The following is a 27,296-nucleotide window of genomic DNA, read 5'->3' as shown; positions in this document are numbered from 1 at the left end:
CCTGCCCTGAATCCTCGTGAGGTCCTCAGGTCCCACTGCCATGGAGGTAAATGGGATGAGGGGCACATCATCAAACACAGCCTTGTCTGGCCAGCAACACTGGCCCCCTCCCCTCAGCCCCCAACCTGCCTTTTTATTTGCTCGGTGGCTTTTCTGGCTCCATGGGAAATTAAGAGTGACTGACTTGCTGAGACTTGCCCTTGGAGACAGTTTCTACAGAAAGCCCCAAAATCCACTGCAAGTCAGGCAGGGCAACCTCCTCCTGAAACCCCCAACCAGCTGAGCCGCTGGCTCCAGCTTTTCCTCTCCTTGCTGCCCCGAGCCAGCTGGATGCTCAGGAGGTGCAGCCAGAATTCAGCACTGGAGCAAGATGCTGCCTGAGTCAGCAGCTCCCCAGCCTGAGCTGCTTCTCCAGGACAGGCAGACACAGGTCTCTGCCACATCTCACTCCTGGAGATCTCTCTCCTCTTTGCACACTCCCAAGGTTTCTCTGACCTGATGTGAGCTGCCCTCTGAAGGAATCTCCTGTCCAATAGACTCAAATTAATGCCCAGAGAGGTGGTGGAGTCACCACCCCCCAGGGTGTTCAAGGAAAGGTTGGATGAGGTACTTAGGGACATGGCTTAGTGAGTAATAGAGGTGGTAGGGGGATGGTTGGACTGGATGATCTTGGAGGTACAAGTACTTGGTGACATGGTCTAGTGTTGGACCTAGTAGGGCTGGATAGATGGTTGGACTCAGTGATCTTGAAGGTCTTTTCCAACCAAAACCATTCTGTAATTCTGTGATTCTATGGGGTCTTTTCCAACCTTAATGATTTTATGATTCTATGATCTCCAGTCCTAGGCACAATCAAGCAAAATCAGCACATCAGACATTGTAGGCACTCTCAGCCCAGTGCCTCAGCTCTCCCGCTCCAGACCTGCTAGGCTCGATCCCTCTCTGGCTGCTCTTATGCTAATGTCACTCTGCTGAGCTCAGGAGAATGATTTTCCCAGCTGACACCACATCAGTGACAGAAGAACTGAGCTTATGGCTTCCCACTGCCACTCACATCAAACTGAGACAAGCAGACACCACCCAAATCTGAACTTTTCATCCCACTCCCCCAACTACAGGGTGCCTTCCCGCTCCTGGCTGTGCTGGAGTCAGGGTCTCCAGACTCATCTCTAGTGAGAGTGGCAGTGCTTGAGAGGGGAGATGTGTTGAACAAGGTACAAGTAGGTGCAAACAGAACAACAGAAGGTGCCCCCAGGTCAGCACTCACATGCATTTTCCTCGGCCATGTCTGAGGAGACTTGGAGTCAGCACAGAGCACAGCTTTGCATGGGGATCTCAAACATCTCCACAATGCAGAAAGGCTGTCCTGTGCACTTCCTTTTCCAACACGTCGTTCAGGATGCCTCTACAGCAATGCCAGTCACTGCCTGTAGGGAATGTATGTTAGAGAATTACCTAATGCACTCTTAACCACCCAGCCTTGCAATCTACAGAAGGAAAGAGGAACCGCCAGCGCAGTATCACCCTTCTTCCAGACACCGCTGACTTTAGATACCATGAGCAGTGGTAGCCTGGTCCACGTCCCAGAACTCAAGCTCTCTTTCAGTTAACAGGCCATGAAATTATGGAGACTCTTCTTGCTATTACACTCTGTTCTATTCGTAATTAACACCAAAGATCAGCAGCGCCGCATCCTGCAGCCCCCATATGTCACTGGACACGGAGGAGACGACGGGCTCAGGAGCACTGAAGTCTTCACCTAACCCTGCTTCTGCTTGGCTTCTGAGAAGCGAACGCCTCACAGCAGAGCTGCTGCAGGAGGAACGGGCCTGATGTTGCCAGAGAGTTTAATCCAGGTGTATTTGAAGCATGGTATGGGGGCTGGCACTCTAAAATTGGGTCTTACCTCCTGGTTTTGGAAAGGACTTCTAAAGAAAAGAAAACAGATCTGCCAGCATACAGAGCATTCGGTGCTATCTTCAATCAGGGGAGCCTAATTATACCCATTATACTGATGAGGAAGCACTGGCACAAAGCTATGCATCCACATGGCTACAGATACAAAGCAAATCAATGCCAAAGCTGGAAATAAACCCAGAATTCATGGTGATGAGCTCATCATCCACCTCAGCACAGCCACGCGTGGCTGGTCATGGACAAGACCATGTCCTCTCCATCTCCAGCAGGTTACAGAGCTTGTGAAGTGCCCTCCACACATCTACTTAATAGGGTAAAAGTTTCAGCTGCAGTGCTGAGATGGCTTGGGGTGCTCCGAGACACTCAGGGCACTGGTGGCATGAGCTCACCCAGAAACACCAGTCACTCAGCAAACTGTATGGGAGACAGACTGGCGTGCTGCAGGCACCCACCAGCCAGAGCACCGGGTCTGAGCTACCAAGACACCCCACAACCACACAAACCATGGCAGGGATGAATCATCTGCTCCTCCTTTTGAGGCAGCTTAATCATCTGCCCTGCATGTGGATCCTCACGGCAAGGTCCAGCCTGATCTGTCTACATATTCCTGATCCCCTAGCACGTAATGCCCAGAGATTTTCCTCATCACCAGGGCTGGGCACTGGCCCTGCACTCTCCCTGCCAGGTGCTGGGTACTCGGGTCTAAGAAAGGCTGCAGAATCCCTTGGGATTGAGAGTCATTACATAAACAATACAATAGGATCAGGGCTGTAAGAGTGCCTGAGGTCTTGGCACTGAGTTCTGCCTCAGCAAAGGCCACTAAATGGAGACCCAAACAAAAGCCCCAACTCTGTCAGCACTTAATGAACAATAATAAATAATAAATAATAAATAATAACCCTCAGAGCCAAGCTAGCAAGACAGATATGAGGCACTAGAGCAGCTCTGACCCTACAGCCACTGCCCTCCCTCCCCAGTTTCCAGCACGCTGAGCTCAGGTCACTGGGTGCTGGCAGGATTAGGCCCAGAGCAGAGACCCTGGGTCTCTGTCAAGAGTGTGCACCCCTCTGAGATGTCCAAGAGCTGAAGCCTTGGTACATCCCCGGATCAGGACCTTCACCTGCTAAGTGAGCACACGCATACACCAAGGCATGCCTAGCTCATTTTTCCTGCAAGATCTCAAAAAGCAGCAGGCAGAGCTGGGCAAGGGAACCCAGATAGGTGTGAGGCTGGTGAAGCCTCTCCCCAGCATCATTACAGCCTTGACTCTGGGTCCCCAACCTGTGCCAGGCGAGCGGAGCTCCCGACAGGACACCAGGAGAGCCCTTGGGCAGGGACAGGGGCTGAAACAAAGGGCCTGATTTGGGTATTTTTCTAACTCGGCACTTTGTGACAGCGCGTTTAGCAGTCACCAGCCATCTGGAATAAAGAATTACAGCCACCTCCCCTAATCCTATATTGCCTAAACTCTAAAGCTGGTTATGGTGCAAGGATGAGGCAGCAGGTTGGGAGGAGGCAGCGATGGGCAGGCAGGGGCAGAGAAGGGACCACAGGAAAATTCTCAAACTTATTTCTTTTTCCTGTGAGGTGCTGGGTGGTCCCAGTGTGTGTCAGAAGTATTTCTGCTAGGAAAGATGGGATGAAGAAAAACAGGGTTGGGGGGGAGAAGGGAGACAAGGAGTCCTCCGTGACCACACAGTCACATACACCACACACACACACACACACACACACGCACACAGAGGCTTACTGGTCCGCGCAGGGCTGTCAGGTAAATTAGATCTGAAAGCTGACAATTTCTGACCATATTTCCTTGATTATTTCAAACAAATGCACACCAGCCGCTGTAAGGAGATTAAAGTGACATAAACGTCCCGAGTGGGAGGAGGGAGGGCAGAGAATTCAGGTCACCCCCATCCGTCCCCCATTTGACAGCCGCTATATCGCTATCCAATCCAATAAAAAAATCCCCCCCTTTTGCTTTAATTAATTTTACAGCTAGCTTGCTTAATTACTTTCAATCAAAATCCTCCTGCCATCGCAAAATTAGAGATGGTTGAGCTCCATTAGCCTAAATTCTTCATTTCCATATAGAAAGAGGCTCCCTCGGCAAAGCCAACAGGGTTCCCTCCTATTCAAGCCGCCATCGGACAGATGCCTGTCTCTCTGTCTGTCTCCAGTTCCTTGGGAGAAGTGGGGGGAGAAGGATACAGTCTTGTTCCCACCAAGCCCTCTGATAAAGCATCTCCTGGAGAGCCCTGGACATGGGATGAGGCCTCTCTGCTCACAGCAAAGAGGTGAGAAGGACAGACTGCCCTCCCAGCCTGCCTACGGCCGCGCTGCAACCAGCATTTCCATGGCTGCACAAGGGAGCTGGGATGGCAGACTGACTCCTTTCTGCTGGGCTTTCTGCTGTGCCTGCCAGCACCAGGGATGGGATCTGGAAGTGACACTTCTGCTAGGGCTGGACCAAGCGCTCCCACTGCTGTCCCACACTGGCGTGCAGACATCAGTAACTCGCTGCTGGACACATGGAAAGGACATCAAGGGGACACTGGAGCAGATCATCTTACATCTGCCTGCTGTGGGGTTTGGTACCTCCCTTCAGAGCATCTGACACTAGCCACCGTCAGAAACACGACACTGTGGACCATGGAGCTGCCACATTCCTGTAGCTCCTGTAAGCATCATCAGCACTTCTCTCCTGCAAGCACAAATCATGAACTGTCCCGTTTGGGGCTGATCTGAGAGCAGCCCCAACTGGTCTCGGGTCCACGAAACCTCCTCAGAAGTGCTGGGAGTGGTGGCAATAAAGCCAGACAGAGCTGGAAAGGAAACAAGAACCCCAAGCAGGTGGAGAGGACAGGAAACCCTGGAAGGAGCTGGACATGCTGGGAGTGGAGGAGAACTAGCTCCCCTGGAAGGACTGCAGTTCTGCTCCAGTGGATCACACTGCAGGATGCTTCCCTCCCATTTTCTGTGGTCTCCTCCTTCCTCATCTCCCCAGACTCCTCACAGAGCAATGGTCTCAGTAGGATTTTACATATGTCAGTACTGAGACCTGGGAACCATCCCAGTCCTTTAACCTGGCCAGTGGAGCTTGGCTCCTGCCCCCTCCCCTCACCACCACACGCTAACCTGGAGCTGCAGGAAGGTCAGGCCAACACCCTGGTCTGCACACCTTCCCACCCTTTGGAAAGCTCAAGGGGCTTCATAAGCACAAGGAGCACAACTTCCCTCCCCCCAGCTGTGGGTCAAACCCTCGCTTCTTCAGGACAAAAGGAAGAGACAAACACAGACCTATTTTGTTTATAAGCTTAAAACCGAATCCAATGGCGCATCTACCTGGGGATTTTAGATTAAATGGTTTAAGAAACTCAAATAGGCTTTTTAATCCGGTCAAATAAAAAGAGCCCCAAAGAAGCAAAGAATTCACCCTGCCAAGCCTCATGCCTGTGAAGACAGCCGGGCAAAAACGGCTTTCTTACTCGCTGCAACTCCTCCCCAGCCTGGCATGGGACAGAGTGTATTTGCCAAAATCTGGCAGCTTAGGATACACCCTGTTCAGGACCCGTGCAGACTTCACTTTCCCATGGACAACCCACTTCTATCACACTACAGAGCACTTTCCTCATCCTTCCTGTGTTCTCTTACGCTGTTCACCTGGGCCCTTCCCCTCAATACCTGGCAGGCTGTGTGTGCAGGGTGCCAGCCCGGGTTACATCACCAGTGCCAGCCAAAAGCAACCCCCAAGAAGGCACTGAAACCCCTGATCCCCCTCTTCAGCCCACATGTTTCTGTGCTGTCTTTTGTGCAGACTCCCTCCCTGATGCTCTGCAAGAGATGGGCAAGGAGAGGAGGGGCTGAGCAGCTGTATGCTCATGAGAAGTGGAAGGGAGACCAGTGGGGTCTGCCAAGGGAAGCTCCTGTGAAGAGCGGCGGGTGGACAGACAGCGAAGGTCTGATGATGGAGACCAATGCTACATGGACTTGGGGAGGTGGATGAACATCTGGAGCTGAATCCTGACAAAGAGCAGGAGGCAAAGGGTGGGTCACTGCTGGATGACTGCTGCTCCAAGACTTCCAGCCTCCTATCTCCTCCCAGTATCACAGCTCACCAGCTTTCCAACAGAAACTGTCCCCTGTCCCCCACCGCTGCTGTTCCAGCTCCGGAAACGCTCAGAACCAGCCTTTCCCTGCACATGCTCTGCATAAAATTCCCGACTTGTGTCTCGCCTGCTCCAATGCTCAGAGCAGCTGGGACAATAGAACAGAGAGGCCCTAAATCCACCAGACTCACCCTAAATAGCAATGGCCCATAATTTCGCCTGACATTCAGGAGCTTGTTATTCTTTCCCCTCGTCGCCTGGCTGGAGCTGTTCAGACCCATCAGTGTTATTCTATGCATTAAACGGGAAAAAAAACAACTCAACAACAACCCAGAGAGTTTTTGAGCCAGCCCAGTGAGGGCTGGGAGGGCAGCATCCCTCACTGTGGTGGTGATGGAGAACAGGAAGAATCAAGGCCTCAAACCCAGACCCGTCCCCTCTGTGGGGGAACAGCAGCAAGCGGGTCCTGCTGAGACCCCCCAGCAGAAACACACACTTACCCTCTTCCCTGCTTCCATCCCTAGCAAAGGAGCTGCAATCTCTCCCAGCCCTTCCAGCCTGGCACGGAGGAAAGCTGCTGCACACTCCTCCCCACCAGGCAGGAGTGGGGAGCTTTAACCACAACAGTTTGGGGTTTGGGTTTTTGTTTTTTTTCCAGGCTGGTTCCAGCTGATTAAGGACCTGCAACAGGATGTAGGGATTACAGCAAAACCTGGCTCCAGATCAGCTGGGGCACAGAGCCAAGCGAGAGAGCGAGGATTGCCCCCAGCCTGGCTGCCAAACCGGCACTCGTCCTGTTGGTAGGCTGAGGGCTGGAGCTCTCTGCTGGAACAAGGCCCCTGCCCTCGCTGGCTCTGCTGGGGAATGGCCTGAAGCCCACACTGACAAACGTGCCCACATGAAGGGCAGGGTTGTGAGGACGAGGGATCTGTGGCTTACAGGGCTTACTAGAGAGAGGAAAATCCCTTACGGCCTCGCTCCTCACGCCTTCAGCCCGGGCAGAACAGAGACAGGAGGGGGCTGGCGCATCCCTACCTCCCTTCTGGAGCAGCAGGAGCAGCCCCAGTTGGTGATGCCCTGTGATTCCCCCACCCCTCTGCCAGGCCCTGCACCACGTGGAGCTTCGAGCGGGTATCCCGGAATAACACATGGCAAAACACTCCGTGCTGAGTTTTTAATCCAGGGAGAAGTGATGAGGGAAGGCAATAATCCCAGCTGGCACACACAGCACAGCAGGGTCTTGCTTCTGGGGAGGCATCAAGAGCTGAATTAGCTTCAAGGAGACTTGGGGGCTTTTGTATTTTTTTCCTTCTGCTAACACTGATCCCTGCCTGCACCAGCAGCAGCCCCCAGCATCTTTCTAAAGTGCCTGTCACTGCAATGTCCAACTGCTGTCATCCCTTAGGGGACATTCTCCCCCATGCTCAGGTTTTCCATGTCCCTCTTGGACCAGAGCAGAGGGACAGCAGCAGAGAGGGCAGCCCTCCTGCGCTGACCTGAAGCTCTTACCCCCAAGTCCTGTTTTAATCAGGTCTGGCAGAGCCGCTGCCTTGTCTCCCAGCCTGCCACCTCAGAAGGATAATTTGCCAGCACCTCCTTGGAGAGCTCTGTGGAAGCACTTTGCAGAGCTTGAATATGCCTCTCCTTCACATCCAAATCCTATGAGCTTCACACTGGCACGTCTCCCTCTCCTAGTGACCCCGGGGCTCTGTCTGAGGAGAGGAGATCACGACCATGCCAGGATTTGGTCCTCTTTTCCAAGTGCTCTCTGGCAAGACCTGGCAGTAAGAGGGGGAAGCTGCTCAGAGCAGCAGGAGGGGGTGGAAATCTGTCTGGCAGCAGCAGCGCAGAGACTTCTTAGTGCTGCCCACCAGACTCATTGTAGCAGAGAAACTCTGGAGTCAGCTCGTGCCGGCCTGGGGCTGCGGGGGGAAGGCAGGAGTTGATATTACAGGCAGAGGCCACTGGGATACCATTGAAAGCTGCTAAATATGACCAGGTTAGCACTTTAGTCTTTAATGGCAGGTCACCATTAATAAACCCAGGGCCCCAGGGTGCAGTACAGAGCCTCCCTCCCCCCCCCTCCCCGAAATACTCATTTCATTAACTTCACTGTGCGCGGCGCTCGGCACCTGTCAGAGGTTCAGCAGCCAGGAGGGCTGGCAAGGGTTAAGGACACCTCACAACAGAGCTCACCACGCTCCCCTGACACGACAAGGTGGGGGGAAGCTGCCTACACAGCACCCCTCTCCTCCCTACTGCTCCCCTGTCTCCAGTTCCTCCAGTTCATGCTGCAGACCAGCCCACAGCGTTTGGACCCGCATGGACAGGGCACTCTGGGAAGCCTCATGAGTGGGGAAGGAGCCCTGCCCCAAGCCTGTGGCCAAGGGGCTGAACGCTGGCAAAGGACAACCAGAAACACAGCCCCTAACGCCCACTCCAGCACTGACTCCCTCCCTGGCCTTCACAAAGTCACTTCACATCCCTGTGCCTTGCTTTCCCCATCTGTGGAATGGTGACTGAAGCACTGATGGGGGCAGCAGGGAGGAAGGGCAGAGGGGATTCACTTTGGATCCAGGCAGGGGAGAAACCCTGATTGAATAGAAAGACCATCCAAACAGTAATGGCCAAATCCTGCTCTCGGGGACACTGGGATGACCCATGGAATCCCCTCAGTATACAAAGGGTGAGCTTGGCCATTGCAAAGGGTACGTGGAAGAGAGGGGCTGGTGGAGTCCGCGCAGGAGAAGGGACCACTCAGCTCTGTGTCTGCCACACGCTCCCTGCAGCCTCACACACACTCCCACAGAGGCCTCTGGTCCCGGGGGCTGCAGCACAGAGGACATGGGAGGACAAGGTGAAAGGGAAGCCTAAGGATGGGGCTCTGCTCCACCTGCTTTCACTGTGATGCTGGCTGTTTCCTGGAGGGATAGCGGGAGGGGAGGAGGGACAAATGGACGTCCCAGCTGCCAAAAAATCCCATACCAAGTCTCTATCGATCTGCCCTACTTGGCAACTCAAGCTGCAGCCACCGTCTGTGGTACTGGATCAATAAGACCTGGGCGGCCAGGGAGGGAGAGGCACTTTTATGGGAAGGTGGGGTCTTTAGGGGGAAGTATTTTGATTTTTAGAGCGCCTGCAGAGTCAAGGAAGAGAAAATACCAGGACTGAAGCCTGCAGTTTAGTTTGGATTCGTTTCAAATACCTGCTGAGCCCTTTACACTGGGGCCCCAGTGACCTCTGGCACATGGGAGCTGCCCCAGCCTCTCTCCTCACTGTCCACCCACAAGAGCCTCTCGCCTGCGCCGGGACACCCTCAGCACTCAAGTGCAGCAGCGGGCTAGGGAGCCACCGACACGCAGCACTGACAGCGTGTGCACGGGAATTCTCCAGGAGCTCCCTACAGATCCTCCCCAGGGACACAGGGAGAGGCACAGACTCCTGCAGCCACATGAGAAGGAATCGCTGTGCAACTCAAAGAGCCTCTGGAGATGCCTCAAGTCCCCAGGCGGCACTTCACCATGGCTTATTGCAGTGTGACTGTCACTGGGGCCAGCCAGGTGGGGAGGATTCAGGCCCTGGTGCTGACAGCCAGGCTGATTGGGCAGAGAAGACAGGCTCTGAGAAGTCAGCCCATGCAATTCCCATCCTGCCGGGTGGAAGGCATCATGCATTGCCCCCTGGCCTCTCCACGAAGGAGACCACAGCCTGGTAAGCCACAGTGGGCCAGGCGAGTCACGCTCTGGGAAGCAGATGACCACCACCAAACCCTTCTATCTTTGTGTGCCTGGAGAGGACTTTAGTATGTTCAGACCATGTAGCCAGGCTGTTACTACCAACCTGCTGATATGGAGGAGAGCTCTGTGTCCAAATCCTCCAGTCACCCTGGCACTTTGCTCATTTTGAGCCCAGGACCCCATCATGAACAGGCAGCAGAGCAAAGGCTTCTCATGCAGAGGGCTGGGCCAGCTCCAGCAGCAGGAGTGCCCTCTTCCTAAAGCCAAGAGCCAGCGGCAGCCCGTCGGCTCCAATTAGAGCTGGCTGCAAGGGGGACGGTGCATTGGGTGTCACCTCCAAATGCCCTTTGGATAGATATGGAGAGATGGGGGGGGGGGGAACGGAATCTGCAGTTGTTCCAACGTTTCTTGCTCAGCAGAACAACTGTTGCAGTCCTTTTAGCACAAACCCAGCAACTGTTCCCAAAAGCTCAGCCTCCTCAGCTCCTGTCCTTAAAAAAAATACCCCCACCAACCGATCTCCAAAACGCCGGCTTCTGAGTCAGGGCAAAAATGTTATTAACAAAAACATCACTCAGGGGTGGGACACCTGCTCCCTGACAAGCAACTGGCCTGGCTGCCCATGGTTAGCGTATTACATCAGGCCCCAAAAAGAGCCAGGGAAGGGAGGGAGAAGGGGAGAGAGTGGAAAAGAACAGAGAGAGGGAGGGTGACAGCAGAAGGGAGTAACAAAGACAAAGAAGAGCAGGAGAAGGGGAAGCAGGGGAAGAAAAGAGCAAGTGCGAGCGCATGTGAGAGACGGCGCAGGAGCGAGAGCGCGTGGGGGAGAGCGGGGAAGTGTGCGGGAAGCGGCGGTGTGCGTGCAACCCAGTGTGGGAGTGAGGATGTGTGAGAGAGGCTGCGAGCCTGCGTGCAGATGGCAGGGACCGGAGCTAAGGGGAGGAAGAGAGGAGTAAGGGAAGGGGGGAATGACGCCACGGAGAGCAAAAAGGCTGGGGGAAAGTGGAACAAGAAAATAGGGAGGAAGAGAGGAACAAAGGAAAAAGTGAAGGCCACCGACCAAATCCGTCTGGTAAAGCGAGGGAGCGAAGATAAGCACAGGGAGGGAGGAGTGGGAAGGCGAGGTTGGGGGACACTTGGGACCAGGGTGAGGGTCAGCAAGAGAGAGGAGAGGGAAAGGGACAGAAAAGAAGAATAAAAGAAATAAACAGGGGGGAGGGAGAGAAAGATGTCTATTAAAAACCTCAGTGCATAACACAAAATGTCAGGGTTTATAGCTTCATTCTTGGCATTGCTGGTACTGAGAACCCCACACAGAAATGTCACTGCTTGTCATGTTTAATCACCTGCTATTTGTTAACACCTTCGCTGCAAGGAGTCTGCCCCTCACCCCTTCCAGGCTTTCCTTTTGGAGAAGAAACTGCGAAAACATGCCTCTGCCTTGCAGCTCCCTTTGTACAGCCTGAGCTGGACCTGCAGCCAGGGAGGAGAGGCCGGGCAGGGCAGGCACACAGGGTGTGCATGGCTGGCTGTGCTTCCCAGACGGGGCTCTCGGCACGGGGAGGGCTCCTGCACACTGCGGGGTCCCTGGCCGTGGAGGTCAGCGACGGGCACCATCGCTGGGGCGGTGGAGGGTGGTTGTACATGGGAATGGGACAGAGGATGCTCCTGGAAGCGCAGGACAATGCTAGAAGCAGCGGGAAGCAGGAGAGTGAGGGGAGTTTGGGTAAAGAACGACTTTGGGGCAGAGAGACAGGAGCTAGAGGGGAAGGCTCTGCCCTGGAACGAACACGCACGGGTAAACCAAGGCACACAGGGTAGTGAGCACGAGGGCAGGGAGGAGCAGGGGAGCGGGACCTTCCTGCAGCATAGCCCCCCTGCATCCCCATCCTGCTCACATCCTGTGCAGATCACATATAAATAAAACCCCTGAAATCCATGCAAGGCTGGAATTCTCCAATCTGTTTGCTTGAACAGCAACTGTCACATAAAAGCAAACATCCAAAGCTATTAAACGTGCAGTTACAGTTCCTTGCCCTGGCATCTGCACTGGTGACTTTGCTCTAGTTCCTCCAAAAGCTTTGGACTAATGCTTTTTTTTTTTTAATTTATGCTGGTTTTCCCCCCTGTCAGGCACTTGTGCCCCCACTGTCTGCACTTCCCACCCAGCTGCTTAGGGTCTGACATCACGTTGCACCGCCATGGAAATTATTCTAAGGTTATCACAAGACTTTTCCCCACTATTTCACACACTCCCACTGGGAAAAAAAAATCCCCCCCCCAAAAAAAGCTCTTCATACAGTAGGGCTTTCCCATGTAGGCAGTGAAAATTAATTCTACAGCTCTCCTGCTTATGGAAAGAAATAAAATCATCCCCTCACCTAAAGGAAGAGAGATTTAAAGATGTGTATGTGAGGATCATTAGTGCAGCGATTTTGCTTTAACCAAAGAATGGCAATCAGCACTGTTTCACCATAACCAAGGGCTCAGCATGGTCCTTGCTCCACGCTCTGAAATGCTTATGTCAGTAGGCAGCGTTTCTGAAGTGCTGATGCCAGGAGAGTCTGACTTCCTCTGCAGAAGACGGAGAGAATTTGGGGAGCCAAAGGAAGGACGATACATGAAAGCGTCTTAAATGCATCCAAACTTCTTTTCATGCATTCAAACAATGAAAAATCTCACAGGAGCTGCCCAGAGCTCAGCGCCAGGGTTTCTACTCCAGCCCCTGATGAGAGCTGAGTGCCGGCTCTGTGGGTGCCTGGATCCCTCCCCAGCTCAGGGGAATGGGCAGCAGAGCGCTGACGGCTGCAGCTGCAGGGCTGAGGGGCTTCCCGGAGCTGGTGTCATCAAGATACCAAGGACACGCTAGAGGAACATCCTCTACAGAAAAACCTGCAGAAACTCAGGGCTCACCTCTCTCCAGTCCTCATAAAACACATTCAAAATCCATCTGACATCATCCAGGACTGGATGTGGGCCTGAAGTTAAAACCTTCAAGGCTAAACCAGGCAGTTCTGGAAACCCAAACTCCAGAGTGCACTTGGACTTTACACCTGGGGCTCTAGTAGTGATGGCAGTGTGTTTCTACCTGGATTTTCTGACGCATTTTCCTTGTAACAGCATTTTCATGGTCTTTTCTGACTGAGATCCTTGCTAGTTCCCAGAAGCAAATATCTACCTCTTGGTCTCCCACACTGGAGGGACCCTGTGTATGGTGGGGAAACCTATACAGCTGCTCCTTCCTGCCCCAGCACTGAGGACAAGGGCTTCTTCTCTGTCCAGCAACCTTCCCAGACACACACAGCCCCCACAAAACCCACAACTACATTCAGGCCCGGTTTTCCAACCCAAGGACAACTGGTCTGTGACACGTGAATCCAGCTGGCAGTGGCTGTCCCCAGCGTGGGGAGCGCAGCCAGAGCCTCGGCCCAGAACTCGGGGCCGGCGGTTTCTACCCCTGCCCCGAAGGGCCGGCACGAGGCCCAGGAGCCACCCCAAGTCCTATTCTGGGAACGGGAACAGTACACAGCAAGGCCTCCCGCTGGCCTTTCGCCAGGGATAAAATTCACCCTTCTGAACACAGGCCAAGATGATCTAAAGTGACTACTGACTTTTGTTGCCCAACTTGAGTCACCTTAAATGGGCCTATTTTTCAAAGTGTCAGTGCTCAGCACAGCTGAGAATTGGGCCTCTCCAAGACACTGGACACCACACGTCCCATCACCGCTGTAACAAGGAAAGTCCAGTATTTCTCTCCTGTGTGACTTCCTCCAGCCTTTTCTCTATTTTTCCCCTCTCCCCTCCCTTCTCCTTGTTCTCTTCTTTTTCAGCTTTTTATGAATTTCTCTCAGCTTTCCTCCCTCTCCCCCCCTTCAAGGTCACGCGGCTCATTTCCACGTTGAATATTTACTCAGCCAGCCAGGTCCTTTCACAGGCGCTCACCACAAATATGCTTTCTGATAAAGTCCAGAGAAAAAGAAACTATAAAACCCAAAACAATGTCAGAAAAAATTTTTTTTTAAAATCCCAACAGGGCAAAACAGGGCTGTAACAGGGTGGAATATCTCCCCAGAGAAAGCCAGCAGGTAAAGCACCCTTGGAGCTAGTTTACTCCATTTCCCTGCCTTTCTGTGATGGTTTTCTTGCTCTCCTGTCTTGTTTGCTTTACTGAGGATTTTTGTTCTGCAGTTAGGGCTGTGCCACCCAGATGAGGGAGACTGCTATAGTTAACCTCTTCATCCACACTGAAACTCATCTTCGTTCAAAGGCCAGAACCCTTCCAGCCTGTAGGCACCTGCTCCTTTACACTTTACTCAGCAGCTCAAACTCATCCAGAGCAAGGGGTTGTTCAGCTTTTTTTGCTAGTTTTTCCTTAAGGCATTACTTGTACACAGTGTGCATAAAGCATCAGGGTTTGTACCTACCCTGGGTACCACACAGTCTGAGATCATACAAAGAAAGGTCAAACCCCGCTCCCCACTCTCAGGAAGGGATGGGGCCCTGCCCATAGATACAGCAAGAGGGAATGGGTCCTGGGGAATTGTTGTCATGCTTAATTACCAAGGCAGCTCACAGACCAATCCTGCAGAATGTCTAAAATGAAGAGCTGCTTCAGAAAGTCTGTATCCTCCCTCCCAGGGCAGGTGTCCAGAGAGCCCACCCATCCTCGCTGCTCTGAGATGGGGCAATTTTGATAAACCTCCAACTCCAAAGATACAAAACTTGGCCAACACAGCGTGACTTGGAGACTCCAAGTCTCACCCTTGCAGTGTCCAAACAAGTTTTAAAATATTTCTTTGTGACATCATTTTAATCTCCATTTGACCACCTGGGACAGATACTGGTTCTCACGTGAAAGGCAGGTATTGAGAACATCAATTCACTCTCCTAACACCTCTTCATCCCAGATCCAATGCTGCTCAGCCTCCATGGCCACTGGGAAATGATAAGGAAAAGTAACTCCGCTGGCTTTTGTAGTCAGGTCATAGGTTTATGCTCACTTTTAAGTTGTCAATAAGGTGGACAGACCATAATCTCCTTGCTGACAAATTCAGGTTTGGGGTAACAAGCATACAGCAACAAAAGGCTCCCACCTACCAAGCCACCTGAGGAACACTGCCTGGAGGAAAGCAAGCTGCTCCAAAAGCGTCCCCCCTTTTCACACAGCAGGGCTCTTTGCCTTCTCCCTGCTTTAGAGGAGTTGCTTCCTGCTGCTACTTTCCTTTTATAAGCCCACAATGGACAAGCAGAAATCTGGGGATTCCTTCTAGCAGGAGAGTGGTCACTCACAGCCATGCTGCTTCCCTTCACAGCTCCCCCCTGATTTCTAGCTATGGCCATCAGATATCGCCCACCACTCCCCACCTCACAGACACCTGTGAGCAGCCCCCATGCTGCTACAGAGTGGAAACCTAGTTATCCTGCTTCCATGGAGCCTGACCTTCTCCCAGAGGTTGCAGGAATATGCCCTTCCACAGATACTTTTTCTACCCAGGAAAGCTTCAAACCACTGTCGTGATCCTCCAGGGTGTGTTGGTTTAGGTAGCTCACTGTAAATACACTGGTGTAGTATTTACAACAGTTAGTAGTACTTGAGGAGCTGCACAGAAGCCTAATTCTGCAGAGCCACGCTCCTCAGGGTATGGGCACAGCTGCCACAGGAGGGGCAGCTACCCTGACAAGTACCATGGTGGAGCTCTTACTGTGGGAGCACCAGCAGCACAGGAACTGAACAGAAACAGCAAGTTATGAGTTCTGCCAACCAACCACAGCCCCTGATACAAAACACAGGTGCAAAACTACTCTGATTTCAGGTGCTTTTGGGCACTGTGCAGCTCTGCGTTAGCAGCACAGCGAGGGTGAGAGCGGCACGCTGACAGCGGCGATGCTGTCCTGGGTGGCAGGGCACTCAAGGGAGTGAGGCAGGATGCTGGAGGATGCTGTGCTGGCATCAGGACCCCGCCGAGGCTGGGCAGGGAGCCGGGTGTCACCACCGCTGCGCACAGGCTCCCCGCGACCCTTCTGTCTCCCTGGCACGGCCCGTCTCGTCTCAGTGAGTGCTGCTCACCCTCCCTCCCTCCCTCCCAGTGCGCACATGGCTTTAATGTTTTTATTACCTGTTTGACTCGCTGCCTTATTGCTTCTCCTCTTAATGGGGCTGTAACCGTGGAAACGAGGAATAAACGGCCACCAGAAAATGAGATGATTAAACAGGTCACCCTGGCAAAACAAACTCCCATGTTCACACAGCCCGGGCTGCATATGCAGTTTCTGTCCAGGGAAACGTGGGGCTGGGAGGGGAGGGCAGGAGGGTTGTGCCAGGCTCCTGGAAGGAGCACACCACTGAGACGTGCCTCCTCGGAGAAGAGTGGCCTCTGTCCAAGAGGGATGATGCTGTGTGTGCCTCCCAGGGCAGACACCAGAAAAACAGCAAGGTTTGCTCAGGGAAGATGGAAAGCAGCGAGAACAAGACACATCCATGTAACTGGGGAAAAAATAGCAACTATGATGAATATAAATAGGCTGGGCTGAAAACGAAACATAAGTCTGAGACAAGTTGATGTCCTCTGTTGTCCCCATCTCCTGGCATGGCTCACGCCTGCCTTGTGGGAGCAAACAAAGGGCGTGTAGAGACCCTTCTGCTCACACTGCTCCAGGACCCCAGCACACACCGCTCTCCTCAGCCCTGCTGATGGGCTAACAGCCGAGCCATGCAGGTGCTGGAGCACACACCTGGCTCAGGCTTCTCTGAAGCCATGCAGCAGGGCAGGGGGGGACAGCAGACCCTCGGGGGGGTCCTGCCTGGCTCGGGGCCTCACCTCCAGCACACACCTATTCTAATTCGCTTCTCAGGATGCTGCAGACATGGCCCTTGCCTGGCTGGGAACAGCGACATGAGCTGGACTCCCAGCCTCGGCGGTGAGCCGGGCTGCTGTACTAAAATCAGCCCTGACTGATCAGTTTGGAACGAGGGCTCAGCTCAGCCCTGGCACGCACAGGGCCTTACCGTGCGAGCCGGGAAGGTACGACCGCAGCCCCGGGCTGGCATCCAGGCCTGAGCAGGACACCTCTGCCACAGCCCTCCTCAGAGCTGGGAGAGGGTTGGTCCGCACCAGCAAGACCAGGAGAAGGGCCAGGGTGTCCGTGTGTGTCTGCACCCTGCTGGGTGCTAACAGCTGAATATGAGATCCCTCTCAGTCAAGCGGAGAGGTAATGAGTTTCAGAGCCAAATTAACCCCCCCAAATAAGCACGCCGCAATCAAAAAGGCACAATCACAACCCATCATTCAAAGGAGTGAGGATTCTGCCAGAATCACCGTCCTGTTCCAACCTGTCCAAGCCCAGACTCATTGGGTGCTGGCAGTCTCAGAGGAGCAGACTTACTCCACCAAGAGCAACAAATACGGAAGGAGAAATTGGAACAGCAAAGCCTGGCGAGGTGGAGATGAGAGACAACTGCTTGAAGCACGCAGGCGAGTGAGTGGTTGTGCTCTCTTTCAAAAAACCCCAGCAGGTGGTTTATGAAAAGGGCCCCATTCTTCAGAGTAATTTGAGCCATATTTCATTGTTTGATAGAAAAATCCTAATATTCATGACCTCCTTTAACTGGAAGAAGTTTGCTCATGTGAATATCAGCCCACAGACAAATGGGAAAATGAAAAATAAAGAGAGTAAGATAATGGAAGGGAGGTGGAGGGCAGGGAAAGAGAAAAGAAAGAAAAAAGGAAAGGAAAACCAAGACAGAATCAAAGGCAGAATGGGAAGTCCAGGAGGGTGACAAAGAGCGACAGGACTGTGGGAATAAGGAAAGGAAGGAGGACATAAAGGAAAGCTATTTAGCAAGAGAAGTTAAATAGTGCCGCACAGAAAAAGTCTGAGAAAAGCAGGAGTGGATGGACAGCGTGAGTGAGCAAAGGAACGTGCTCTGAAAGTTTCCAAGTGTGTGGATCAACACTGCAAACCTGATTCCTGACCTACAGAGCTTCTGTTAAAAACATTCGTAAGCAACCAAGAAGAAAAATCAGACCCTCTCTCAGCCTCTGTTCCCTCACCCTCTTCCAACCCGGTCCTCCTCTGCTAACATCTGCTGCCTGCCTCCAGGACATGCAGATGGTAATTACTCCAGGAGCAGCTTCTTGTCCTTTCCCTGCTTGCAGAGGGCCACTTGGAAGGGAGCTTGGAGCCATGGAAAGATACCACAGACACCTCCATACCACATGGCAGGGGGAAGGGATGTGGGAGCCAGGGCTGTGCCTGGAGAACTCGATAGCACAGGGGGTGGAAGGTGGGTGAAAAGATGAAGACGTTTGTCTACAAAACATGCCAACCAAACATAGCCCTGGCCCGAAGAAGGGAAGCCTGGGGAGAAGTTGGCTTGACGTGTGGAACTGCTTGTACTCCTCCAGATAGGGGAAGGGGTGCTGGAGGAGAGGTGTGCTGGAGGAGAGGTGTGCTGGGGAAGCGCAGGCAGCAAGGAGGAGGAGGAGGGCTGCCCTGGGCGGGCCGGCTCGGGGAGTGGATTCATACAGGCATGGTGCTGGCAAACACCATGTGGAGAGGTGGAGCTGCTTTAATGAGAAGATGCTTCTATGACTCAGGCCTCAAAGGGATTGGGACTTTATTATTTTATTTTTCCATAATAAATTATGCCCTGTGATGCCAGGTCTCGCCGGGTTTTTCTGGAAATACCAGACAAAAGCTGGTGTTGCTACCTGGTGTTTGACAGTTTCCCATGTATGGAAGCTCAGAGTTCCTGGTTCTTCCTCTGAGCTGCACTGCCCCAGCCAGTCTTGGGACAGGGGCTGCCACCACAGCACCATTACAACAGAACAGCCCATCTGGAGCTCAGCACCTCCCTGCCCGGGTCCCGGAGAGCCCTCCTTGTGGGTCCACACCAGACCACCCTGCACCCACGGGTGCTTGCAGCCTGGGTTGCTGCAGCTGCTGGGAGGTCCAGGGTGCCACGGGTCAGGTGGGCGCAGGAACTGCAGAGAAGCTCTCCCACACCCCATCCACCACACCCTGGCTGGAGGGAGGAGCGCTCCTGCCCGACCCCCGCACCCATCCATGGACAGCAGCCAGGCCTCATTCACTTATCTCCATCACTGAAGCGCCCAGCCCTGGCTCTGGGCTGCACAGGGGAGTATGATTATGCCCACTTTATAGATTAGGAGTTATTCATCCCACACCAAATCCTCAGACTCTGCCATGTCTCCCAGACCTGTTCTGGAGCTCTCTTTGTTAGAATCAGGCTGAACTTGGCCCTCATTCAGCTCCGAAACTCGCGTTACAGAAATCCCCTGTACAGCTGCCTGCCTGCCTGCGGCTGTGGCCCCAACCTCCCTGACAGCCAGGATGGTGGGAGCAGTGGGGGGAGCACGGGGACACCTCACACACGGGGCACAGACCCCACGGATCTTTTCTGGCTGCCAAGAAAGATCCACTCGTCATCACCATGATGCAAGCGCAGGGACCGGGAGAGCAAAGGAAGGTGATGTCTTGAGCCAGCAGCTCACAGAACACAAAGTTCAGCCCAACACAGGGCACGTGAGTGTCCAGGAGCGTGGAGGTGGGCAAGTGTCTGGGGCAGATGTGCATGTGCAGGACAGGGTGCTGGGGACGTGGGCGTTGGGTGTGGGGAACACCTCCAGAAACGCTCCGGCAGAGCTCGGCGTTATTCCTGATTTCACAAGAGGCTCTGCTAAAATGTCACCTCTCCGAAGGAAAACATGTGCATGGAGGTGAATCATCATTTCACACCCCAAAACCAGGAATGGGTGGCAAAATTCTCTAGTGAGGCACCGAATCCTCAGGGGATTGCCATAAAGCGCACTCAGTGACTTCAGCCTTCCCGTCCTTTTTCCTTGTATCTCCTTCTCTCCACCCCTTGCTCTCTCTTGCCAACCTACACGGGTTGTTCAGCTTTTATTCTGAGCATGAAACTGCCTTAGGACTGGAAGCTTTAAGCAGTTTCCCAGCCTCCAGAAATTTTCAGGTTGTGTTTCTCCATGGCAGAGCAAACAATTGCTGTGGTACCTGGCCACCACACCTAACTCCCAACGCAGCGAGAGCAGAATTCTTCAGGAAATTTAAACAAGAACATATTTTACATGACTGAAGTGCATGGCTTTGGTTCACTGTAACTATTTGTTCTCAAAAAGGCTTGACAAACTGTTTTACTTTCTGGAATGACCACGTGAAGAAAGAAAGATGGGAAGTCTCTTAAGAGAGAGGAGATGAGGCTGATGCCCAGTTAAGGCACTGGGAAGAGAAGTTAACAGCTGGACTCAGCCTCCAAGAGCCCTATGGATGGGGTGTCCAGTTGAGGGGCAAGGGGAACATCATCCCTCTCCAAAACATTCTCCCCTCTACTGAAGAAGCCTGTGCTTACGTGGAGCAGCAGCCCAGCCCTGCACCTGCTATTGATGTTACTGCCCACTGACCAGCCAGCTCCTGCCAGATACCCCGAGTCCACCAGCAAAAGCTGCACACAGGAGAGGGGGAAGCCCCAGCACACCGATCCCAGCCGCTGGCCCTGCTGTGTCCCATGGCAATCCACAGACAGTCCCATCTGGAGTAGCTCTGTGCTGCCCTTTCCATACCCACCTGCAGCCAGAGTTCGGGCTTTGCCCATCACCCTGCCAGGTCCACCCTACTGTAACACCATCATGACCTAGCCTGGCCCTCAACCCACCCAAGCCCCTCCAGCTAAGCCCTGAGCCACCCCCTCAACATCCTCATCCAGGCTGCAGTCACTCAGGGCACCTCCCCAGCCCCAGACAGAGTTTCAGCCTCCAAGATCACTGGTCAAGCTGGAACAGGGATTAGAAACTAGCAACTTTTTCTTTTGCTACTGATGTCTGCCTCTGCCTTCCCTCAGGGACCTGGGAGAAGAAACAGGGAGCAACAAGGTCCTGGTCCAAGGGGCTCTCAATCCTCAAAATGGATTCTACCTGTCTCTGAAAGCTGCCTCCATCTCTCACCCCCCCATTGCCTTCTCCCTAGGGAAATCAGTCTAAAAGGGGCTAATGGAACGATGTCCCTCTCTCTCTCTCTCTCTCTCCCCCTTCTCATTTTCTCTCTCTTTTTTTTTTTTATTAGCATTTGTGGAATTTATTCCCAAACTCTCCTAATCTTTCGTACACAACCATTTGATTTGCATAACCCAGCCCCCTCTCATAAAAACTGGCTGCTAGTTTAATTAAAAAATGTAAATTTGCTGTCATCTCGGGGCCTGGTGAATTAGGACGACATCGGCATTTTTTATTGCTGAAGACGTCCAAATTGATCCAGTCCGCACTGAACCGGAGGGGAGGAGACGGTGCCGCGTGGGACTTTTGGCTGTAGCTTCTGCCCCTCCCCTGCTTCCAGCCAAGCCTCCTCTGCCCCCTCTTTGCTTTGCAAAGTGCAGCTGAGGACGAGGGCATTGGTTCTCCCAAACCCCAGCTGGATCGGCCAGCGCGGCCCCTGCGATGTCAGCACTTCTAGGAGCTGAGCCCTGGGTGGCACCTGAGCTCTCCAAACCTTGGGAACGGCTGCATCTTCAAACCCTGGGAGGGAGGGAAGGAGCCCAGGTGGAGGTGGGTGATGTAGCACAGGTGATGGTTGTCTTCGCCTCCCACCACACTTTTCATCACTTTCCAGATACTTTCAACCAACTTTTCAGAGGGAAACCTAAACCATAGACTACACAGCAGCCCAGGGGGTTGATTTGATGTCAGAAGGAGAGTCAAGGTGGCCACAAAGGCTCTTGGTATGAGGGCAGCTGAGTGCTCTGGCAGCATGAGAAGTGGGACAGGCCAGGCTGCACAGGCAAGAGTCTTGAAATAAATTCCAAGCTCAGCTAGTCCTTTCTGGCAGCAGCAAGAAGGACTCAGGATGGAAGCACAAACAGTCAGGAAAACAGAAAGAGAAAACAGTGATACAGAAACTGCGTATTAAATGTTTGATCCCTTCCCACTGAGGTATCTGGATCATTCACAGCCTGTTTGAGCACGTCACCTCTCCCCAGCTCAGACATGGCAGGCACAGCAGAACGATGCCAGTACCTCCACACATCAGCAGACCCACTCTGGCAGTAGGAGAGCTGCTTTAGGAGGAGTAAGTCCCAGCAGAGTTTCTGTTCTTTCTGTGAATTATGGCTCTGTAAGGCCAAACCAGTAGAAAGACTCCTATGGACTTCAACTGGCTTTGCAGCACACTTCAGCTAATAGCTGGGTTCTACATTCCACCCAACAAGCATCTCATGGGACTATTAGAAAGTGACCCAAACAAACTGCCTGTGAACCTTCTGCAGATCATGAGCTAGGACAGGAATGATACAAATCTTGGCTGAGCCCATGTCTCTCCAAAAACCTGTATTGTCAAAAAGTTGGCACGAGCCCAGAGGTGTTCCTATCCACTTTCAAACAGCAGCAAAACAAAGTCACAAAATGACCCTCTGAGGGAAAAATTAGGTGTTTCTCCAGCTATTTACTATAGACTTTTTGGTCTCCTTTCTGAGATCAGTTCCTGTAATCTCATAGCAAGGATAATTAGGCTGCGGAACAGTTTCCCAAAGGAAGTGACAGGTGCCCAGTCACTCAAGATATTTACAACCAGACTTGCAGAAAGTCACATGTCGGGAACATCTTGCCATGATCCTGGGCGGATGGACTCAGTCCATGAATCCTTTCCAGCCCTTAACCACTACGAATGGCCCTAGAAGGTCCATGTGAGAATCGACTGAGCGGAGAAAGCCCTGGGCAAGAGCAGGCTGTCAGACCCCACATAGCGAGTCCCTCTGGGAAAGAAACCCCTCTGGACTTGCCTCTGCCAGCTGGCAGCTCGTGTGAGCAGCCCTCGGGCACTGCCTCAGGGGAGCCACAGCCAGAGGGCTTGGAGAGAACTCAAGAGGCAGCAACTGAGGGAGATAAGCGGGCCCAAGAAGATAAGGGTTAGAGGTGGTGATTATGGGGCAGGTCTTTGCCCCGAGATCATGACAAGACGGGTTCACCCACACACAGCCCGTAATGCTGACTTAAACAGATCTCCCAGATCCTCATTTCCATGGCTTACTGCGGCCCGGGGTTCCCATACCCACGCGTCACCTGGGCGCAGCAGCAGGAAGCGCCCACGACGCTGCCAAGCAGAAGGAGGGTCCCTTGGTGGAGGGGGAGGCGCGGGCTGGGCGGCCCCTTTGTGGGGCAGCAGGGCCGAGCGGCCATTGGCCAGCGGGCAGGGCTCCAGCCGGCAGAGGGCACTGCTTTCCCGGGCAGGGGCGCGGCCTGCCCGCCTCAGGGCCAAGCCGGGCCCCGAAACACCCGGGCAGCTGCCTGCAGATCCCATCGCTGCGCTGCCACAGCGCCTGGAGATGGAGATCAGGGGTAAATCACTGTTTATTACTCTTTAAAGCATTTGCCCTCCTGCAGTTTCACCACATCCTTCACTCCCGGGCTGCCCACGCAGCTTCCCAGCTCCTTGATCTAGAGAAGGGAGGCAGCTGCATGCCCACGGCTGGACCCAACGGGAGCCGGAGCATCGCGCTGGCGACGGGAAGCGGCTCCCAAGCCGCTCGGTTCCATGGCAGAAATAAATAAATAAATGGAATAAACGATGGCAAAATTATCCTCTCCATCAAAATATCAGAGTACATAGTTCAGGCCCAGTCAATCATCAACCAGTTTATTACCATCTTACTCCTTATTAAAAAGAAACCACACACACACACACACACACACACGTACACATACGCTCTGGCAGTAATTACCTGGGCCGTGGCAGACCACCAGCACAGGCCTGTTCGGCCCATCGCTGCCATGTAGGTTTGTAATGGGAGAGAATGGTTTAGCCCATTGTGGAGGAGCAGGTACGGCTGTGTCCTGTGTCAGCAGGTACGATGCCAAAGTGGCAGGAGAGGGTCCCAAAGAGGGAGGCAACATGGCCCAAGGGGTTCCTACCAAACTCTGAATTTGCCCACTCTGTGAAATCTAAACGGGCCCTGCTCCATATTGGCCCAGGGCTGGAAAACCCACTGGTACACTGAGCTCCAGAGCCCCCGGCTGCAATCACACCCCAGCCTAATGGAGTCCCGGCCGCCACTACACCCAGCTGAGCCCACGCACCAGTCCAGCCCACGGCCAGGCCAGACCCTGCTCCCCATCCCCATCCCTCACCAAAAACCAATCGACGCGCCACAAAAAGCTACAACCAAAAACACACCCAGCCCAAATACTGGGGCCTGTAATCTAAAACCAAAACATTGCCCCAGTCTGGCCACCGTCCCTCCTCCCTGCGAGATGTGAAGGGGTGGGGGAGGTCTCATACACCTCACATGGAAGGACAAAAACAAACCCATCCCAGATATGCCCAGCTTGGAAAAAAAAAAATACTCATTAAATGTAATAAGCAGCCTCTTCATCTGACACTGCCTTGTCCCAAATAAATTAAATTCCTTTTCATTTAGACAGCACAGGAACCTGACAAGCAACCTTTACCAACAAGACGCCAGAGCTCAGAAGGGGAAAGAAATGAAAGAGAAAACAACCCACACAACTTACAACAAATATAAACGCAGAATCATTTCAAAACCCCCATAAACTTCCCCTCCGCATCCTCTCCCGGCCAGCCCGCGCCTCGCCCCGCCGCCCGCCCGCCCGCCCCGGCCCGGCCCGCGGGGGCCGCCGCGCTGCCGGGAAGCACCCGGCGGAGACCGGCTCACCTCGCCGTCCGCCTCCGCGGGGCCGGGGAGAGCGGGGCCGGAGCGGCGGCAGGAGAGGAAGCCAACTTCCGTAAAACAAGTGAAAGAAAAGTGAAAGAGGCAGCGAGCCCCCGGCAGCACCTGGTGCCGCCCCCGCGCCCCGCTCGGCCCGGCCCGGGAGCCCCTTGCACCGCCCCGCACCCGCGCAACCCGCCTCGGCGCCGGGAAAAGTTTCGGCGCGGCGGCGGCCCCGGGTACCGGGGAAACTGCCCGCAGCGCCCGGCCCCGCGGCGGCGGAGGGGACGAGACGCGCGGCGGGGCGGCCGGGGCAGGGAGCGCGGGGAGCGCATCGCTCCGCAACCGCTGGGCGCGGGGGGGGGGACGACGGGACACACCGGCACCGGCAGCCGCACCGACCGGGGACTCCGCCGAGCAGCGGGCGAGGGGGCAGGGGGCAGGAAAAGGACAATTGTGCTGTACTTACCATAGTCGGAGAGACGAAAGCCGAATTCACTTAAATAATCAACTTTCATAATACTTAATTAATACCTAATTGCAGCTGATTGCTCCCGAATAACAAGTTGTTTAAAGCACTGATGTCATTGCCGTGCCGGTCCTCCCCGAGTCACTTTGGCAGCGGGGCCGGGGGCGGGCACCGGCCGCCGCGGGGGGCGGTGACTGGCAGCCGGCGGACACGCCTCCGCGCCGGGCCCGCCGCCGGGGGCAGGTGCGGGACCGGGACCGCAGCGGCCCGGCCCGGGGTGCGGCGGCGGCGGCGGGGTCACCTCGGGCAGACCTGGCGCCCGGCCCGGCCCGGCCCCATAGCGCGGACCCAGCGGGCCGGCCGGGAAAACGCTCCGCACTCGGGGCGCGCTGGCGCGCAGGGCCGCGGGCTGCCCGCCGGGACCGGCCGGCCCGAAGCGGCCGCGGTGTCCCGCTCCCATCGCCGCCGGCAGCCGCGGGACGCCGGGCGGGCGGCGCTGGCTCCGCCGGCGGGGAGCGGGGGACGCGGAGCAGGAGGGGATGGAGCTGCCGGCGCGGGGCAAACCGCGGGGGGCTGCGGGGCGGGCGGGCCGGTGCCCAGAGGTACAGAAGCAGGGACAGGGCGGGCTGCCCGGGGCACAGCGTGTCCGGGCTCGGCCGGGAGGCACCGGGCACGGCCCCGAGGAGGGCCGGAGCCCCTCGGGTTCCCGGCGCTGGAGGCGGCCGGGAAGCGCTGGGCGCTGCTGTCACAATCCTGGACGTTAAGCATCTTGCCCAATGCCCCACAGGAAGCCAGCGCGGCTCCTCCGCGGAGCGCAGGGCCCACAGGAGGGGTGGGTTTGCTTTTGCAGCGAATTTCCTCATTTTTTGTTGCTTTATTTTTCTAAGTAGCAAAGAATGCGAGGGAGGTTCTAAGAGGCGTGTTGGGTAAACACAGATATAAGCCTCTTTCTTTAAAACAAACGAGCAGATTATTTACCTGATTAAATAGGTATTTTGAGCAGGTTGTAGGCTGTTTTTCTGAACACACCACGCTTGGCTCGGTGGATTTTGGCAGAGCAGGGCTCCTCACCAGGGCTGGGGACCAATCTATGAACTCAGCAGCTCTTAAATCCTTTTTATAAGCAGAACTTAATGTGCTTTTCAAAGGAGGCCAGCATCATTACCCCACTGCATGGATGGGGAAACTGAGGCACTAGCGAGGGAAGTGACTCGCCAAAAGTGGCTGGACAGGTTCGTCACAGGGCTGGAAACAGCCCATTTGGCTCCACGCACCGGGACACGCTGCACCCAGATAGTGTCCTGAGCCCAGAGACCCAACACTGCAACCGCAACTCATCTGTCCTGGGACCCAGTGAGGGCTGCATTTGCATCCCTAAAAACCTATGGGCAGCACACCGGGCCAGAGGGCAGGGAGAAGGAAGAGGAGAAGGGGAGTCATTTGTGAAAACCACAAGTATTCTGGCTTCTCCCAGAAAAAAAAAAATCTAAACAAAGTCTAGTCAAAGGGAGCCACCCGGGGACCCCCCAGGCTAGGAAGCAGGGTGGGGACAGCAGTGTCAGGCAGAAGGCAAGCGTGCCCTGCCTGGGGGCTGCCCAGGCAGTGGGAGCCCAGCCAAGCAGCACTCCTTGCTCACCTTCCCACCTGGTGCAGGCAGGGTACTGCCTGAAGAGAGGTGGGCGAAACATCAGCAGCATCACCCCGACCTCCCTGGCTGGTTTCTCACCACGCCATCGGCTCCAACCAGAGCTGTCACCTGGTGCTGCCTTTAAAATCCTGCCTGCCTGCACTTCCCTGGGCCCCAACACAGACACCAGCCCAGCCAACATCACCTACAATCCCTGTCAGAGCCTGCTCTGGTCCAGAGAATACTCTGGACAGCGCCAGAAACATCTGTGTGGGTTCATCTCTGGCTTTGCAATAGCTGAGTGTGGACCAACCACTTTGTGATGTGAGGTTGCTGATGGGTCCCCTAAGTTCACTGCACCTCGTGTCACCTAAATTTCTCCATTTTCACTTCTCCTATGAACTTAATATTAAAGCAGTGGGAGTTCAGCTCACTGCTGCTGTTCCCTAAGAGACCGGCTCGGCTGTATCTCCGACTCCTCAGGAGGGGGAACACACTGTAACACAGATATGTCACTGCACATACGCAGCCACACAGACCCTCTAAACCGACCTGTTCTTCTACATGCACTGAGCTGAGCACGTTCACACATCAGTATACAAATGTTCCCCACCCCTCCCACCCCAGCACACACACGCAACATGCATATGCACTCCAGCAAAGCAAATGATACTCTGTGCTCACTCTCACATTCAAATACACACATCTCCATACACCATGACACACATGAACCCACACACACACA

At 54.3% G+C, this 27,296-nt stretch overlaps 1 protein-coding gene across 1 annotated transcript in view; it reads right to left on the bottom strand.

The window, feature by feature from the left end:
- CASZ1 (castor zinc finger 1) overlaps positions 1-24,973 on the bottom strand; it is a gene marked incomplete at its 5' end in the record, with an annotated part of 93,097 nt that extends 68,124 nt beyond the window's left edge. The window contains one exon of the mRNA XM_084274800.1: positions 24,925-24,973. Coding sequence (XP_084130926.1) covers positions 24,925-24,973 — 49 coding nt within the window. The remainder of the gene's footprint in view (positions 1-24,924) is intronic.
- Between the last annotated feature and the right edge of the window lie 2,323 nt (positions 24,974-27,296).

This window comes from Gallinula chloropus (assembly GCF_964237585.1).
Source record: "Gallinula chloropus genome assembly, chromosome: 23".
Classification (NCBI taxonomy): Eukaryota; Metazoa; Chordata; class Aves; order Gruiformes; family Rallidae; genus Gallinula; species Gallinula chloropus.
Note: the sequence above shows the minus strand (reverse complement) of the source record. Positions and strands in the feature narration are given on the sequence as shown.